At 39.1% G+C, this 14,530-nt stretch overlaps 2 protein-coding genes across 3 annotated transcripts; both read left to right on the top strand.

Annotated features, from left to right (window-relative positions):
* The first annotated feature begins 373 nt into the window (after nt 1-373).
* Nucleotides 374-3,070, top strand: aurkaip1 (aurora kinase A interacting protein 1). Its single transcript, XM_063464470.1, has 4 exons — nt 374-477; nt 1,875-1,980; nt 2,082-2,545; nt 2,791-3,070. The coding sequence occupies exons 2-4, from the start codon at nt 1,929-1,931 to the stop codon at nt 2,905-2,907; spliced, it is 633 nt and encodes a 210-aa protein (XP_063320540.1). The 5' UTR covers nt 374-477; nt 1,875-1,928; the 3' UTR covers nt 2,908-3,070.
* Nucleotides 3,071-3,635: 565 nt separating this feature from the next.
* Nucleotides 3,636-14,405, top strand: mxra8b (matrix-remodelling associated 8b). Of its 2 annotated transcripts, none has more exons than XM_063464173.1 (10): nt 3,636-3,778; nt 8,561-8,587; nt 8,695-9,003; nt 9,118-9,219; nt 9,321-9,782; nt 12,140-12,295; nt 12,442-12,472; nt 12,546-12,625; nt 12,715-12,768; nt 12,867-14,405. In XM_063464173.1, exons 1-10 carry the CDS (start codon nt 3,763-3,765, stop codon nt 12,890-12,892), a joined length of 1,263 nt encoding a protein of 420 aa, XP_063320243.1. In that variant the 5' UTR covers nt 3,636-3,762; the 3' UTR covers nt 12,893-14,405. The 2 variants fall into 2 exon arrangements, with proteins under 2 accessions (XP_063320243.1, XP_063320244.1); XM_063464174.1 differs by lacking the exon at nt 3,636-3,778 and adding an exon at nt 3,911-3,971.
* Nucleotides 14,406-14,530: the final 125 nt, after the last annotated feature.

Consider the following 14,530-nt stretch of genomic DNA (forward strand, 5'->3'; position numbering starts at 1 on the left):
ATTACAAAAGTACCAGTGGTGTTAAATTCTCTTTGTTTGGTCAAGGAAGGTATGAAAAAATTAAACCAACAAAATCCCTGGTAATATTAGGATAAAAGAGCTCCAGCTCCTTCTCTACTTTATCCATCGAGTGAACTATCGTGCTCTCATGGGAGTCCTGGGTTTTAATGGACAGATTTGTAATACTACTGCTACTACTACTACTACTACTACTACTACTACTACTACTACTAATAATAATAATAATAATAATAATAATAATAAGAAGAAGAAGAAGAAGAAGAAGAAGAAGAAGAAGAAGAAGATGATGATGATGAATAGGCATTTTGTTTCAAAGCAAGCCTTAAGGAATAAAATTCTACTCGGCGGAACCTTTCTCAGCACGGAGAAACCGGAAGCGACTAAAATGTGTGTCGCACGGAGCGGAAGTAGTTGAAGTCACATTGAAGACGGAACCTCGGGACTTGGTAATACTAGGTAACCTAACTCTTTCTTGAATTAAACGAGGTTTTTTATAAACATGCCACCAAGTAGTTAAAGGCAGAAGAATTCTATCCTTAGCTTTTAATATTTGAGCGTTTTGGTGGCGTTCTCGTCCAAAGTGGAGCTGCTGGTTAACGCGCCTGTTTAGCCATGATGAGCCAGTCGGCAATTACAGAATACTTTAATTTCCTTCGGTCTCTATTATTTCATTTATTTATTTATTTATTTATTTGCTATCTTACCGTTTGGACTTTTTATTTTCATTTTTTAATCACCCGCTGTTGGGCGCCTGATTATCCGCGTATTCAAACCTGGAGGTTAGCATCCACTATTTCTGGGTTTTGATAACAGTCATTATATAAGCCTTTCACAGTGTCCCAGCACTTAAGGTAACTCTTAAAGTAGCGATGGCTAAAGGCAGCTTTCACGCAGTTTTACCAGCCTAAACAATAATTACTGGAAACCTAATTTGCCACAGTGGAAACCAGTGAGACCTACAGGTTAACAAGCCGAGAACAGCCAGCTGCCAGCTCAAGGGTCAAAATGTTTCACATTTTTGTAGTGAAATCCAATTCAAATTTTAACATCTGGTAACACATATTAAAAAGGTATTATTAAACATTTTTTTCTGCGTTATTTCATGCATGTGACGGCAAATAGTTATTTTACTGTATTTATGTGTGAGTGTAATGCCAGAGGAAAAGTAAATTTGTTTTGTTAGTTCCATGTATGAACTTAATAGATAAAGTGATTCTGAAGTGCTTTGAGCATAAATCAGGTACTCTGCATCTAGAATAACATAATATTCATCTGCAGCAATTTGAATAACAGTGGATCATTTTATTTATCTGTCATTTAGAATACACTCCCAACAAATTCATGGACCTATTTTCTATGAAATGTGATATTTTTTCTGGTTTATCATAGATAAGTTTTAGACAGCTGGGTTGGACAAGACAGTATACATAAAGTTAAATGTTGTTGGTGTTTTTTGGTGGGGCTCTCAGGTGCCTCGTTCAGTCTTCATCAGCAACGAGTTTTGCTGAAAACTCGGGAAGCTAAAGTCTCGGTCAGATGAACGTAGACTTCATTCAGCAACCCACAATCTTTGCAGATTGCAAGAAACCGCTAAATGGCTGAAATTACAAATTTTCACTGGGTGGCTGGCACATGGATAAGTGACCAGTAGTTGAACTGTTACCAGGGGGTCACAGTCTAGTCTCTAGGCCTGTGTGACTGGTGCTTTAGTGAACCCTGTTTTATAGACTAAATAGCCAGTTAACATGGAAGATGGGTGATATTTTTCTTTATGTCTGAAGTTACTGTTACATTACTAGTTTGATTGCTGTGACAGATCAGAGTAAGACCATACTTTGTCCTTTTTCCCACAGGACCAGGGACCAGTGAGCTCATTCCTGATGACCTTGTTTGGATAACCACTGACAATGTTTGCCTCAAAAATCGTCCCTCGTCTCAGCCTATTACGCAAAGCAACTTGTGAGTAAGAACTAATAGCCAAATATCTGTCTGCCTACATTCAATACTATATTTTCTGTTTCATTAAAATCAGACTGTTTTTTCTTCCCCTTAATGACAAGGTGCACTTCAAGCCCATGGAGAAACTTTGAATGGATGTCTACAACCAGCCGCTTCTGCTTACTGCTCTTCACGTCATCAAAAACTGAGAAACTACTCAACAGCGGCAGACAACAGGTCTCCTCCGCGATGGGTACAGCTTGAGCCGGAGCTGGACGAGGCTCTCATACCACGTAAACTGTCAGTAAGTCCCCTGGAGAGCTGGCTCTCACTACGCTACTCCCTCCCTCCGCTGCTGGAGTCCACTCAGCCACAGGAGGATATAAAGCTGCTGGAAGAGAAGGTGCTGCCTCCTATCTCCATCCCTGTTTTGGAAGACGGGGAAGGTACAGTAACACCACTCAGATGTAAGAATGTTCTAGAGATACGGCGGCGAAAGATGAACCGGCATAAATACAAGAAGCTGCAAAAACGGACTAAGTTCTTGAGAAAGAGGGTGCTGGAGGGCAGAGGAAAGAAGAAGCAGGTGGGGCTTTTCTTTCACATCTATCAGAACATTTCTTTTCTTTTTTTTTCCCCACTATGATGTCTTGAAGTTTGATAATGAAACAGTAATGATAAAAAATGCATTACTAGCAGTATACTAGCAGTGCCCTACCTGATGTTTATGTTGTGCTATTTTAAGACTTGTGTGCCTGATGTGCACTAGTTACAGTTTTGCAAAGCTAGATGAATATAAAACAGCCAGCTTTGTGTCTTTATTATGTACAGAAACGCTTTGAGGAGGATCTGAAGAAGATTTGGATGCGGGCTGGACTGAAGAAGGCTCCAGAGGGATGGAGCACACCTAAGATCTTCATTAAACAGCATGGAAACAGAAGGAACTGAAAAATTCTGATTAAAGTGTGCGTCCCAACGTTTACCCTGGATGACTCTCCACACTTCACACTGTTCTAACAATCAACCTGCCGTGTGTGCTTTTCACTTTAATTAAAGTATATTTGAGTGATGAGCTAAATAATGGTGTAGATAGTCTAATAAAGAACTCCCTCTGTGAAGCTCAAGGTGTGATGTGTCTGAATTTCTTTCTTCTTTCTTCAGATTGACTTTCACATTGTCAGCTACTTCAGCTATTCTTTTTCTTGTTGTACTGTAGATGGCAGTATTGTGCAAAGTATGCTAACTAAAGTTTATGCTGCAAATAACTCACAAAGGAAGAAAGTGGTGTGGAAGTTTCCAACATAAAAAAAACTCTTCATGTGGGACACGTGGAACAAAAGAAAATGCCAACGGAACCACATACATTGCAGCTATCACTTAATATTTAATTTAAAAGCTGCAAATCATTTGTTTCATTATAAGATGATTTTCTAGCAGCTGTTAGTCGCATTAAAATAGTTTTGGGATTGTTGGAAAGTTTAGTTTAACGGAGATTTGTTGTGTTTTTGGGTGCAGTTATCCGAAATGCTGTTAAGACACCAGTGTTCTATAACAAAATGCAATTGTGCAATTTAGTGCGGATATTTGTGAAGTGTTTAGCACCAAACTATTGCAGTGTTGGATTTCATTGGCTAGCGGGGGGCGGGACTTGTGTAGACTCCAGTCTGCATGAACACAACAAAGTCCTGCTGCTGCTGCTGCTGGGTGAACTTCAGGCGCTCCGGTTTTTTATCAGTTGATGCACTCGCCTCCTCTGACGGGCTTTTAACATCTGACAATTTTGATAAATAGTTCCTCCTCGACATGGCTCTCCTTCAGAGTAAGTGAAGTCCTCTTAAGTCGTCTCACTTTTAAAAGAAAAAAAAAAAAAAGACGCTTGCAAAAATTTTTCTTTGTGCCATAATTGCATCCAGGTCAGTCGGTAACAAAAGCAGACTCCTTTGCCAGGTTTGCTTTGCCTCAGCTAAATACTTTTCTGATCCTTTTAATTATTCTTTCCTTACAGAGTCTCGGTAAGCTATTATATGTAAATGTAAATATCATGCATCTGTATTTTTCACTGCTTTTTTTTTTTTTTTTTTTTTTGCTGTGCACTCATTTTTGCAAACCGATGCAAGATTAATCTAATGTGTTTTCATGCTTTGTATTGATAACCCACGATCTTCATCATTTTAACCTTTTTTATGTTATTTTTACATTTAAAGCCTCTTGCAGATATGGCCATCTAATCTCAAACTACGGTCCTGTACAGTTTCTAACTTTTTTTGTTCAAAGTGATCTATTCAATAAAATAGGTCAAATGCAATCAGACTGGCCCCGGCCTGTTGATACAGTAGACAGGCCATAGTTTGTGACTCTGGGATTTTTTATGGCTTCAACCCAATGTGTTTTCAGTTAACTGTGGTTTGAGTGGAGGAGTCAGCACAATCCCGCAGCCAGTCATTATATGTGTCAGTAATGAGTGTTTCACCACGAGTGGGTCTTTTGGAGTCCGGACGGCGTGGAGGAGAGGGAGCGGGAGGGGGATCCAACCATCATAAACTGTGTTTATGATGGTTGGATCCAACTTAATGAACGGCCACAAAACAACAGGGCATGGAAAAGATTAGAAGTGCTGTTTTGACTCAAACAAGTTTGTAAACATGTAGCTACTCATTCGTGGCAGAAAATGACAAGGTCACGATAAGGTAGCATATTTATGCTCTGGAAAATCCTAGCAGGCAATCCCCTGAAATTTTGAGCTCAATTTGTCCTCCATAAGGTTAGAGAAGATGCCCACACACTGAGATGTTGCTGATGTTGCTTTGGCAGCTATGACATTTGGGCGCCATCAGATCATCTGAACATGATAAATGACCTCAAAATTACAGACGTCACCTAATTATTCCACGTGAAGATGAAACTCATGTAAATCTGCAGAAAGCAATCCATACACAAATAATCCAGCATGTTTGCAGTGGTTTAGAATGTAATTACTAAATGTAATCAGTGCTAACACACTGTTTCCACAGGACGGTCAATAAGCCCTCCAGGCCTCTGAATGTATCTTTGTAAGTTTAGCTGAGTCTGCAGCTGCACAGATTTGTCTGATTTATTTTCAACCTGTGACGGGGCTGTGAGCAAACTTCACACTTGAACAACATCCGTGAATCACAGACTTTATGCTGAGTAAACTCATTCTTTATGTTTAAATCATACCGAAAACGTTTTGCTATTTTACCTTCAGGTTGAGATTTTAATGAGTGATTCAACGTGTGTGAGTTTGGGGAGTAAAATGACAGCAGTGATTTTGCACTCTATTTGGCAAATGTCTGTTATTATCACTAGTAATCCAATAGCCCCTTGTTAAGTCTTACTGTTAAAACAGCCTCATGAGTCAACAGCCTGTGTGTGTCTGATGACAGACAATTAAAGGGGCTGAGACGCTTTGTTTTTACCATCTGCAGGAAAGTTTTTGCCCTACAGTAGAAAAGCCAGTAAAGTTTTCCAGGATGAGGTCTCCTCTCTGATGCCAGTGTGTGCTGAAGTCATTTTGTCCAGCTTGAAGTGTTATTGAGTTTACTGCATCAAAGAACAGTAGCAGAGGTATTCTCATAGCCTGATGGTGAAGATATGCGACACAGCTAAAACTGCTAAACCAGTTACTGACTTGTGTTGTATGTCAAACCCTGCATTTAACCATGCATACAAAAAAAACAATACAGTGCAATAATTGTTGCAAGTTTCCACTCATTACTTGCTCCTCTGGATAACATTCAGTAAATCTAAATACTTTACGCAGTTTAAAAATGCTGCTAATGGTTACAGACTCGGTGGAACTCAAATGCAAAGCTTTTGACCAGAGCCAGTTCATACCAGTGTTATCTCACTAACACCGGCTCCCAGTATATTTAAAGTGTTATTCGTCACATTTTGAAAGTGCTTTGTGGTTGTTATAGTTTAAGGAAAGAATATGCACTGCCATACTATCAGATGCCAGTGACGGTTGGGCTCAGTGATGAATCAGGTGAGCTGGATTCATGGCTGAAAAAAGACATAAATTCCCCTGGTGTGATGAGTGAGGGAAGGACACTGGTGAAAACTGAATTTCAAATGTGAAGCTGATGCTAACACACAGGTTTTGTTTCTAGGTAGTTCTAGGGATGCAGGCTCTGGGTGGAGCCAGGAGTTCAAAAGATTTAACATGATAATTAAACTGATTTTATTCCTTAAACACAGGTTTGCAGACCCGGAGCAAATATACTCGAGAGGAGAATCGCTTAGGTGTTCTGAGAAATAATATGACTAACCTTTTTCTTTTAATTTCCCAAGATGTGGTGAAGCATTTTCAGTTTGTGTGACACATAAAATGTGTCAAAAGGGGGGGAATTTCAGATTTAATTTGAAATAAGGGGTTCTAGGATCATTTTATGACTTTTTGTGTGTTTGATAATTTAGGTACGGTAAAACTTACCCACAAGTAATTGCTTTTATGCTTAAGCTTAACTGATTGAAAATGTTTGTTTTCTCTTGATCTCTTTTATTAGAATAAGCGGTTATAATCATTTTCTTATACATATTGCAAAATGTGCTGTGAAAGGTGACAGAGTGCAGTAAAAGGTCAATGCATAAATGCTTACAGACACAGATAACATGTAGATTCATTTCTAGGTCAGAGTTAAGACACATTTTTCTTGGAAACTTTTGCACTTGCATAGCAACAGTTTTTTGGTACAAGATGTGCTCATGATGTTCATGATGAGATAAGGGTGAAGAGAGCGAGCAACAGGAAACACATGGGGTGAAGAGGGTGAAAACAGCTCTTTAAGCATGTTAAAGGTTGTCAAAAGTGTTGCTTACACACATAAATAATATTGAGACTAAATATATAAATGATTGAGCCCAGAACATGATAGTTTGAACTAACTTTGGATAGTTAAGAGAACAATTGATGAACATATTAGATTATTGAGGCATAGCAGAGAGAGGTGTTTTCGTTTTCTGTCCTTTACAGGAGAAGGTTCCAGAACAACAGCAAAACCACGAAGGGGTTGGCGAGAATCCAGGAACCAAGAGAAGGGGCACCCAAAAGAAGCACAGAGCACAGAGAAACCTCTCAGAAGAGTAGTTGCTTAGATTGAAAAGAAGATTAAAAGCTTGTTAGACAGAGGTTATAATGTGAGCACAAAGTAATGAAGGGTAATTGGAGGATTAGCTTTAGTAATACTTTGTATGATTTCTATGTTATGTTAATTGCCCACACACTGTGGTCATGCCAGGATATGCTCTACCCGTTAAAGGGGGCAAAGGGACAATTAACTGAACTGTAAGTTGTGTGCTTAGAAACTAGGAGTAAGTTTAAAGAGGAAACGGGTTAAACCATATAGAGACCGTTTCCAAAGATTAATAAAAGTAATATAGGACCTTTTAATAGGACAAAGCTAATTATATTTGATTGGATTTGACCGTGAGCAGTAAGGAAAGTCAGAAGTGGGTTTAAACTGGGATTCTGGGTAAAAAGGGGGTCAGGTAGGACAGCTCACAGCCCGGCGTAAACGCGAGGTGCTGTCTTAGAGCTTGATTTATTTGTTTGATTTATTTGTGGTGGATAGAAGTAATCATGCCACAATAACAAGGGAACATTGAAAATATACAACCCGTTGAGGGGACGGATGAGTCCAGTTTAAGACAAGAGGGGGCAGAGCTTCTACAGTTAGTGCCTCCGGCCTCTGCAATGACCTGCACAGAGGAAGTCAGTCATCTCATCTTAAAATGGAACCTAATGCTCTCTTACTTTTATCTTTTTTATCACTGTGATTTTAAAAGCTGACGAGCTCGTGACGTTTTATTGATTTGCCACCGTACTTGCATGAAACATTTCAAAGCTTGAAAGAACATTCACTGCATTACTGAAATAAATCTTGTCTTTATAGTTTATAATAACAAGTACCGGTACAGTGAAAACAAACAGGTGTTTGGTCTTGTTCCGAGACTTTTGACACTTGGTAGTGTGACCGGAGTGCGCCGAATAACAGCCTGGTTCTTCATCCCCTCAGGATCACGGCCTTGCGAGAAGCCAGCAGCAGCCGAGATGAATAGGGGCTCTGTATGGTTTGGCTGCATACATCTCTGCCCGCCTTTCAGTAAACAGACGGCGAAATAGCACTGTGGGAAAAATGCATTAGAAATAGCAAATGTGCTGTCGGAAAATCCCTAGAGCGAGAAAACACAAACAGCGAAATGTATTTCCAGAGTGTGCTGTTGACATCTGGTGTGTTTGTCTACTTTTGTCTTCCTTTGCTGAACTTCTGTTTTAAAGCGTTACCTTTTCACCGTGTGCTTGTTTCTTCAGTTTCACTCTATCTCTTTTAAATTGTCCTCTCAGTGAACCCACATCTGCTCAGACTCTGAAAGTATTCAGTGTTGGGTCAGTACCAGATCAAAGCTAAACTCTCCAGGCACTTCAACCAATTTGTGGGTGGAAGCGCTTGAAGTGTTTCTCAAGAATTAATCAGTGGAAATATGTGGAGACAAATCTATATAACGCAGCGTCAGCAGGCTGTGTGAATTAAAATCATCAGTAGGATAAAACTCTAATCATTCTGGATTTTGTTTTTTTCAGTTCTTGCTGTGCTCTTCCTGCCGGGAGGTAAGAGACTTTTTTTTTTTTAGGCACAGCATATTATTTTGGATTGTTTACATTTACATCTTTGCTGCACTGAATTTGTGCCTACATGTGTTTATATGCTGTGTCAGCTTGGGGACAGAGCAGCAGCAGCAGACTTGGTGTAGTGGTGGAGACGAAGAACGTCACTCTTCCCGCGGGATCTAATGCCATCCTGCCCTGTCACAGCCCCCGCATGGTGTGGATTCGGGACAGACTGAAGGACCGTCAGAGGGTGGTGCACTGGGACTTGGTCCGCAGCAGCCCGGAAAATTCTGTGGAACGAGTCTTGGACATGTCACCTGGGGCCAACCAGAGGGTCTACAACGCCTTCAACAAGGGCCGCGTTTTCATCCCAGACTCTGCTTTCAGTGATGGCAACTTCTCCCTTATTATTAACAGTGAGACTTTTAATTCTTTTTTGCAGTAGCACTATGAACATTGTTCGTGCTAAGTTATAATTTTAATATAATTGTGTTAATTCTATTTTTAAAATTTTATTTATTTCTTTTCAGACGTGGCAGCAACTGACAAAGGAGTTTATACTTGTAATTTACACCATCACTACTGTCAGATTCACCAGTCTATTCAAATCCAGGTTGACGTCACTAAATCAGGTGAGGCTATCTGATCTAAAATATTATATTTGTTCCTTGAATTGTCATGCAGATGTATTTAATTACACCTAAAAATTTATTACACCTGAATGTGTTTCCAGCCCGTAAAGAGAAGCGGTACTGGGATGGAGATAAGACTATATTGGTGGTCCTGTTGGGCAGCTCAGTGGTATTGCCTTGTGTGAACCGCCGCCCCCTGTGGCGAGAGGGTCTTCAGGAGGACCAGCAGCAGGTGGCCCACTGGGACTTCCAGCCTCCTGGTGTGCGTCCTGATAAGGCTGACCGACTGGTGGACCTGTACGCCTCCGGAGAGCGTAGGGATTATGGACCTCTCTTTGCCCAGAGCAAGATGAGCGTGGCAGAGAATGCTTTTACACTAGGAGACTTCTCACTGTTCATCTCTGACCTAAGGCCCGCTGATAAAGGCCTTTACTCCTGCCACCTGCACCATCACTACTGTGGTCTCCATGAGAGGCGCATTTTCAGACTAACTGTGGGACCTCCACTCCTGCCTGATTCCACTCCAGCACCCAGAATTTTCCAGAATGATGAACCAGAACCAAGTAAGTAACAAATATCCATAGAAATTCGTTTTCCCAGAACATAGTCATGGTAAATGGTTTTTCCTGTATGGTTTTTTTGGCTGAACTGTGCACAGAGAAATAAGACCGCTCCTGGGTTTTTTTTTTTGTTATATTTATAGGCATAGTTGGTCAGTTAAATCAGTTCTTCCTCCTGCCAACTTTCTCCTCAGTCCTCCCTGTTTTTGTGTTTGAGCTGAAGAGGGAGGAGGCAAGGAATGCAGGAGCTAGTTGAGAAAGAAAGAAAGAAAGAAAGAAAGAAAGAAAGAAAGAAATTCTTTCATATACTTGTTTATTTGGTTTTGCAGATTGGATAGAAGGAGATTTAGAGACATCTATTTGCATCTTTTGCTTAAAAAGCTGTCTACATTAATTAGTTTTAAATCGACTGTAATGGAAGTGCTCTCATTTTCCTCACAAACTGCTTCATTTAGAGCTTCATTTTCTTTGTTTATCTGGACATATTTTAGCTAGACTGAGCAGAGGAATGGGTTTCAACATCCAGTACTTTTTGGAGTGGATGGTCACATCCTGTGTTTTTGTTTTTTTGTTCCTCATTTTTCCAGAAGTCTAAACCAGGCATCTAGACCTGCTATACTGCTTCTCCACTTTTGTTTTGTTTTTTCCAGTCTCTCCTCCGTTTCTCTGGTAGAGGCATATTTATCAGCAGTTACAGGAAGTCTGGCCCATCTGTTCAACATCTGGGCCAGCTGCGACATGAAAGAGCAAAGTAAGGGGAGGGTATGAAAGTACGTGTTAGACTATAGATTCCCTTCCCCTTTAAAGAAATGACAGCCAATTTAAAATTTATGCTAGAAAGAAATGCATTTTTTTCCTGCCCACTTAGCTCTTATCTGCACCTCGCTGAGCTTGTTAGAAAAAAAAAACAACTATTTCTATTCACCCACATTACATTACAAGCATCATGGGAACTTTTCACAGCTTTTCACTTTGTTGTCGTAGTTATTGATGACATGAAATAAAAATAAAATGAAGTTATTCCTTGTAATCATGAGGGAAGCATTTCGTGAGCTGTCACCAGTTCAAGAGAAATATCAGCCTCTGAAAAGAAGATGATTCCTTTTATTTCATTGACTTGCAAATGATGTGTATCCCACCATTTGAAAAAAAAAAGCCATTAAAGCATACACACTTGATCTGTTAAGAAAAGGGTAATGGAACACTGCTACAGCATGGCTGGAGCTCTCCTCTCAGCAGTTCTGCTGTAGAGACAATGACCTTGGGTGTGTCTTTGCATTTTCATGCATATTAGGCACATTATGCAATGACAGCTTTACTTGCCATCAGTGTATACGTAGACCCCCTCACAGGATGTTGGTAATTAAGTTAGAATAAATATTTTTTCTGTTGACTGGCTGGTTTTAAAAGCACCACAACAGATAAACCATTGCAAGTTTTCCTCATTAGTTCTTCATTAGTTTGGACTGTCCTTTTGAGCTGCTAATGAAAGACTAGAGATTAAAACCTTTTAGTATTTCTGTGATTAAACTGCTTTTTAATTTATGACATATATTAGCAACACATCTATAAGTGTACTTTTTGCAGAAGTAGTCGTGATATACCACATTGTGGTTTGAAATAATGATTAAAGAAGATATAAACAGTTCTCTATTTGTTATGTTTTTTGAAATTATGTTTAACTATGTAGATATATAGATGTGGTGCATTCAGACAGCTCAGGTCACTGTGAAACTCTTTGCTGCCTGCCATGTTTAGAGTGGCCTGCCAGATGGTAGACTTCACTGCTAAACTCTGCTGAAGGTGTCACAGATTTATTTTCCATACATGCTCAAACCAGGCTTCTGTGTTTGTTAGAAGAGCAATTTTAAAATGAAAAAGTAATTCAGACATGCAGACAGACCACATTACAGACTTTGTCTCCCTTCCGTCACACTTCTCCACTTTTCTGGTCAGCCTGTGTTTTTCTGGGGAGAAAAAAATAACAGCTGCATGACATCAGGTCTGGAAGTCATTACTGCCAAACAGCGTCTTGACATTTAACTCTCTGCTCTCCCCGCTCCGGTGTTTTGCTTTTGGAAACAAATGAAAAAGAGTCTCTGGAGGAATAAAAACCTCTACTTGTGTGGAACTACATTTCATTTTGATCCTTGTTTATTTCCATTAGTTTAATCCAGTGCAGCAATACAATAAATTTCATTTAAAATATGAGCATGAAATCCCCGGGATACATTGCATTGTTTGGTTTTAGGGTTTATCAAGTTCACTCAATATTTATCATGTGTAATATTCAGTAATTCTTGTAGATTTAATTAGGTTATTGAAGAATGAGTTTTATTTTATTCCTGTTCTTTTCTCAGGCGAAGGGGTCGAGCCTCCACGTGTGGTTAATGTCTTTATCCCCGAGCATCGAAGTTATTTCATGCAACATTTGGGCTACTTCCTGGCGACATTCTTACTGCTGGGATTTATCATCATTGCTCTTATTATGCTGACTCGACGGCGCAAAAAGAGAGGTATGTTTTATTATAATATTCCTGCTTGGTTTTTACTTGCATATTGCAACCTGATTGTTTTTCTTAGCATCATAAAAAGCATATTTATCAGAGTTACATTTTGTTATTATTGTGTGCGCTTGAGATTTTTTTTCTGTTTTTTACAGGGCTGGAGCATGAGCTGGGTCGATCCCATCGGTAATGCATTATCATGTGGTTAATGTTATGCTGCTTTAACTTTACATTAAATCTAACATTAACTTCTTCACAGGGGAACCGCAGTCGCTGGAGGTGAAGTAACTTTAGACTGCACAGAGCTGAATTGCTGTAACCAAGAGCCTTTGAATTCAGGTGCAGTAAACGTCACCCAAACGCATTAAATATGCACACTTCGCTTTCCATCCACAGCTCATTTTCTGTGTGCCTACTTTAATCGACAGAGTACAAAAACAACATAATGAAAGAGCGCGATATGGCTAAAGACTGCAATAAGGGTGAGCAGAAATTGTGTATTTCAGTGAGTAACCCAACAATTAGCATCTTTTCAGCAGATTTTGGTGTTACGATTTCCCTTTCTCACCTCCTCATGCAGAATTTGATGGGAAGATGTGGAAGTGAATGTGATATTTCTGAAACGCTGCTGGCAGGTCCAGGGCAAACACAGGAAGAAATACAGGACCATGGAGAAAAGGGAGAAAAACAGGAAACCCAGGAGAGGACAGGAGGAATGCTCCCTCTGCTGTAACTCTAGTACACTAAGCTTTTTCAGTAAAGGACATCATCTTTCTTTCTTTTTTTTCTTTTTTTTTTACCCGATTTAAAAAATAATATTATATATATATCTATCTATATATATATATATATAATATGCAACTTTCCTTCTCACCAGCTATTATAACCATATGGTTAAACTTATATTTGATTCTTCCTCTTTGCATTCATTGTTTTGTTTATATGAAATACAAAGCATTTTCTTATATAATGTTTTTAAAATATGTTTTTTAACTAAATGCATGCTCTTTATTGAGGTATGTTTTATTATGTACTGCACATGCTTATGGAGCTGCAAGCTTACGGCTCTTTTTAATTGTTGAAATTTGGATATTTCCTTTTCTTTTTTTGCATAAATTCTGCTGTAGTGTAAATTACATAAATCATAATGTTTCATAATTCAATTTACTGTATGTTGTAGACATTTTCAAATGTTGTTTGGAAACGAGTATGACATTATTCTAGCTACACAAAAACAGATCTCAACAGTGGTGACAAAGGGACTACCCTGTTTTGTGGATTTTGCTTACAGAAAGGCAGATTAAAATTCTCTTCTCCATAAGTTACCCAAACGGACATACTGTACAGTTACCTGGTTCACTGAAAATTTATCAGGTGAAAAGTAATGTTGTTACTTTTATGACAATGGACTATAGGCTCAGTCTGTGCAAACTCAGGAAAATTCTCGAACCATTCTTGTTTGCATCAAACAACGATAATGTACCCTGGTTTGTAAAACACTGAATTTTCGTGAATGAATCTGCTGGTTAGTGATACAGGAACGTATCTGTTATCAACTGTGTGGCTGTACTTCTGTGAGGAAAAAGAGTGTCTACTATATCAGTAATGCTAAATTGTAAAATGTAGAAAATGTAAAATGTGCCTTTTTTTTAAAACTATTTCTTGCATTTCTCTCTGGCTCACCTGCGCATTTTAATGTTCCTCTCCTCTAATAAAGATTTCTTCTGCTCACAACAGCAAACACTACATTTGTTTCAAGTGGCTTTCTTAGAATGACCAAATCCCAAGAAAACACATGTGAGCCAATTAATCAGTTTGTCTTAGACCTTAAATTTTGACATGTCTAACTTAGAAATGTATGCAGCTAAACCATGCACGTTACAAGTTCTGCTAACTTGAAAGACTCCTGTACTCTCCTTTTCTCTCACAACTTAGTTTTTCAGTAGGTGTGCATCCATCCCTTATTTTTCCACATCTGTTCTTGTAAAACCAAAGTTAACAAGAGCCAATCAAAATATAGGGTATTTGTCTCGGTATATGAGATGGGGACCACAAGTGGGACACCTGGTCATTCTAGGGTCCAAAGACATTAGCCCACTTAATCTGGTGAACGGATGACCAAGAAACTTATGACGAATAAGTAAAAGAAAAATCTGCGTGAGTATGTTATTTCTGCAATATACTAATAAGACATTTTTGGCCTCATATATTTTGGGCTTCCCTTTATTTTCATAAGAATAAAAA

Source organism: Pelmatolapia mariae, linkage group LG20 (genome assembly GCF_036321145.2).
Source record: "Pelmatolapia mariae isolate MD_Pm_ZW linkage group LG20, Pm_UMD_F_2, whole genome shotgun sequence".
Taxonomy (NCBI): Eukaryota; Metazoa; Chordata; class Actinopteri; order Cichliformes; family Cichlidae; genus Pelmatolapia; species Pelmatolapia mariae.

What these genes read in the sequence shown, in the direction of transcription:
- mxra8b (XM_063464173.1), top strand. An exon ending in GGTTGACGTCACTAAATCAG is followed by an intron (nt 9,220 to 9,320) that starts GTGAGGCTATCT and finishes ATGTGTTTCCAG; the next exon opens with CCCGTAAAGAGAAGCGGTAC. An exon ending in GGCTAAAGACTGCAATAAGG is followed by an intron (nt 12,769 to 12,866) that starts GTGAGCAGAAAT and finishes CTCCTCATGCAG; the next exon opens with AATTTGATGGGAAGATGTGG.
- aurkaip1 (XM_063464470.1), top strand. Translation starts at nt 1,929, where the DNA reads ATGTTTGCCTCAAAAATCGTCCCTCGTCTCAGCCTATTACGCAAAGCA. An exon ending in CCTATTACGCAAAGCAACTT is followed by an intron (nt 1,981 to 2,081) that starts GTGAGTAAGAAC and finishes CTTAATGACAAG; the next exon opens with GTGCACTTCAAGCCCATGGA. An exon ending in GCAGAGGAAAGAAGAAGCAG is followed by an intron (nt 2,546 to 2,790) that starts GTGGGGCTTTTC and finishes TATTATGTACAG; the next exon opens with AAACGCTTTGAGGAGGATCT.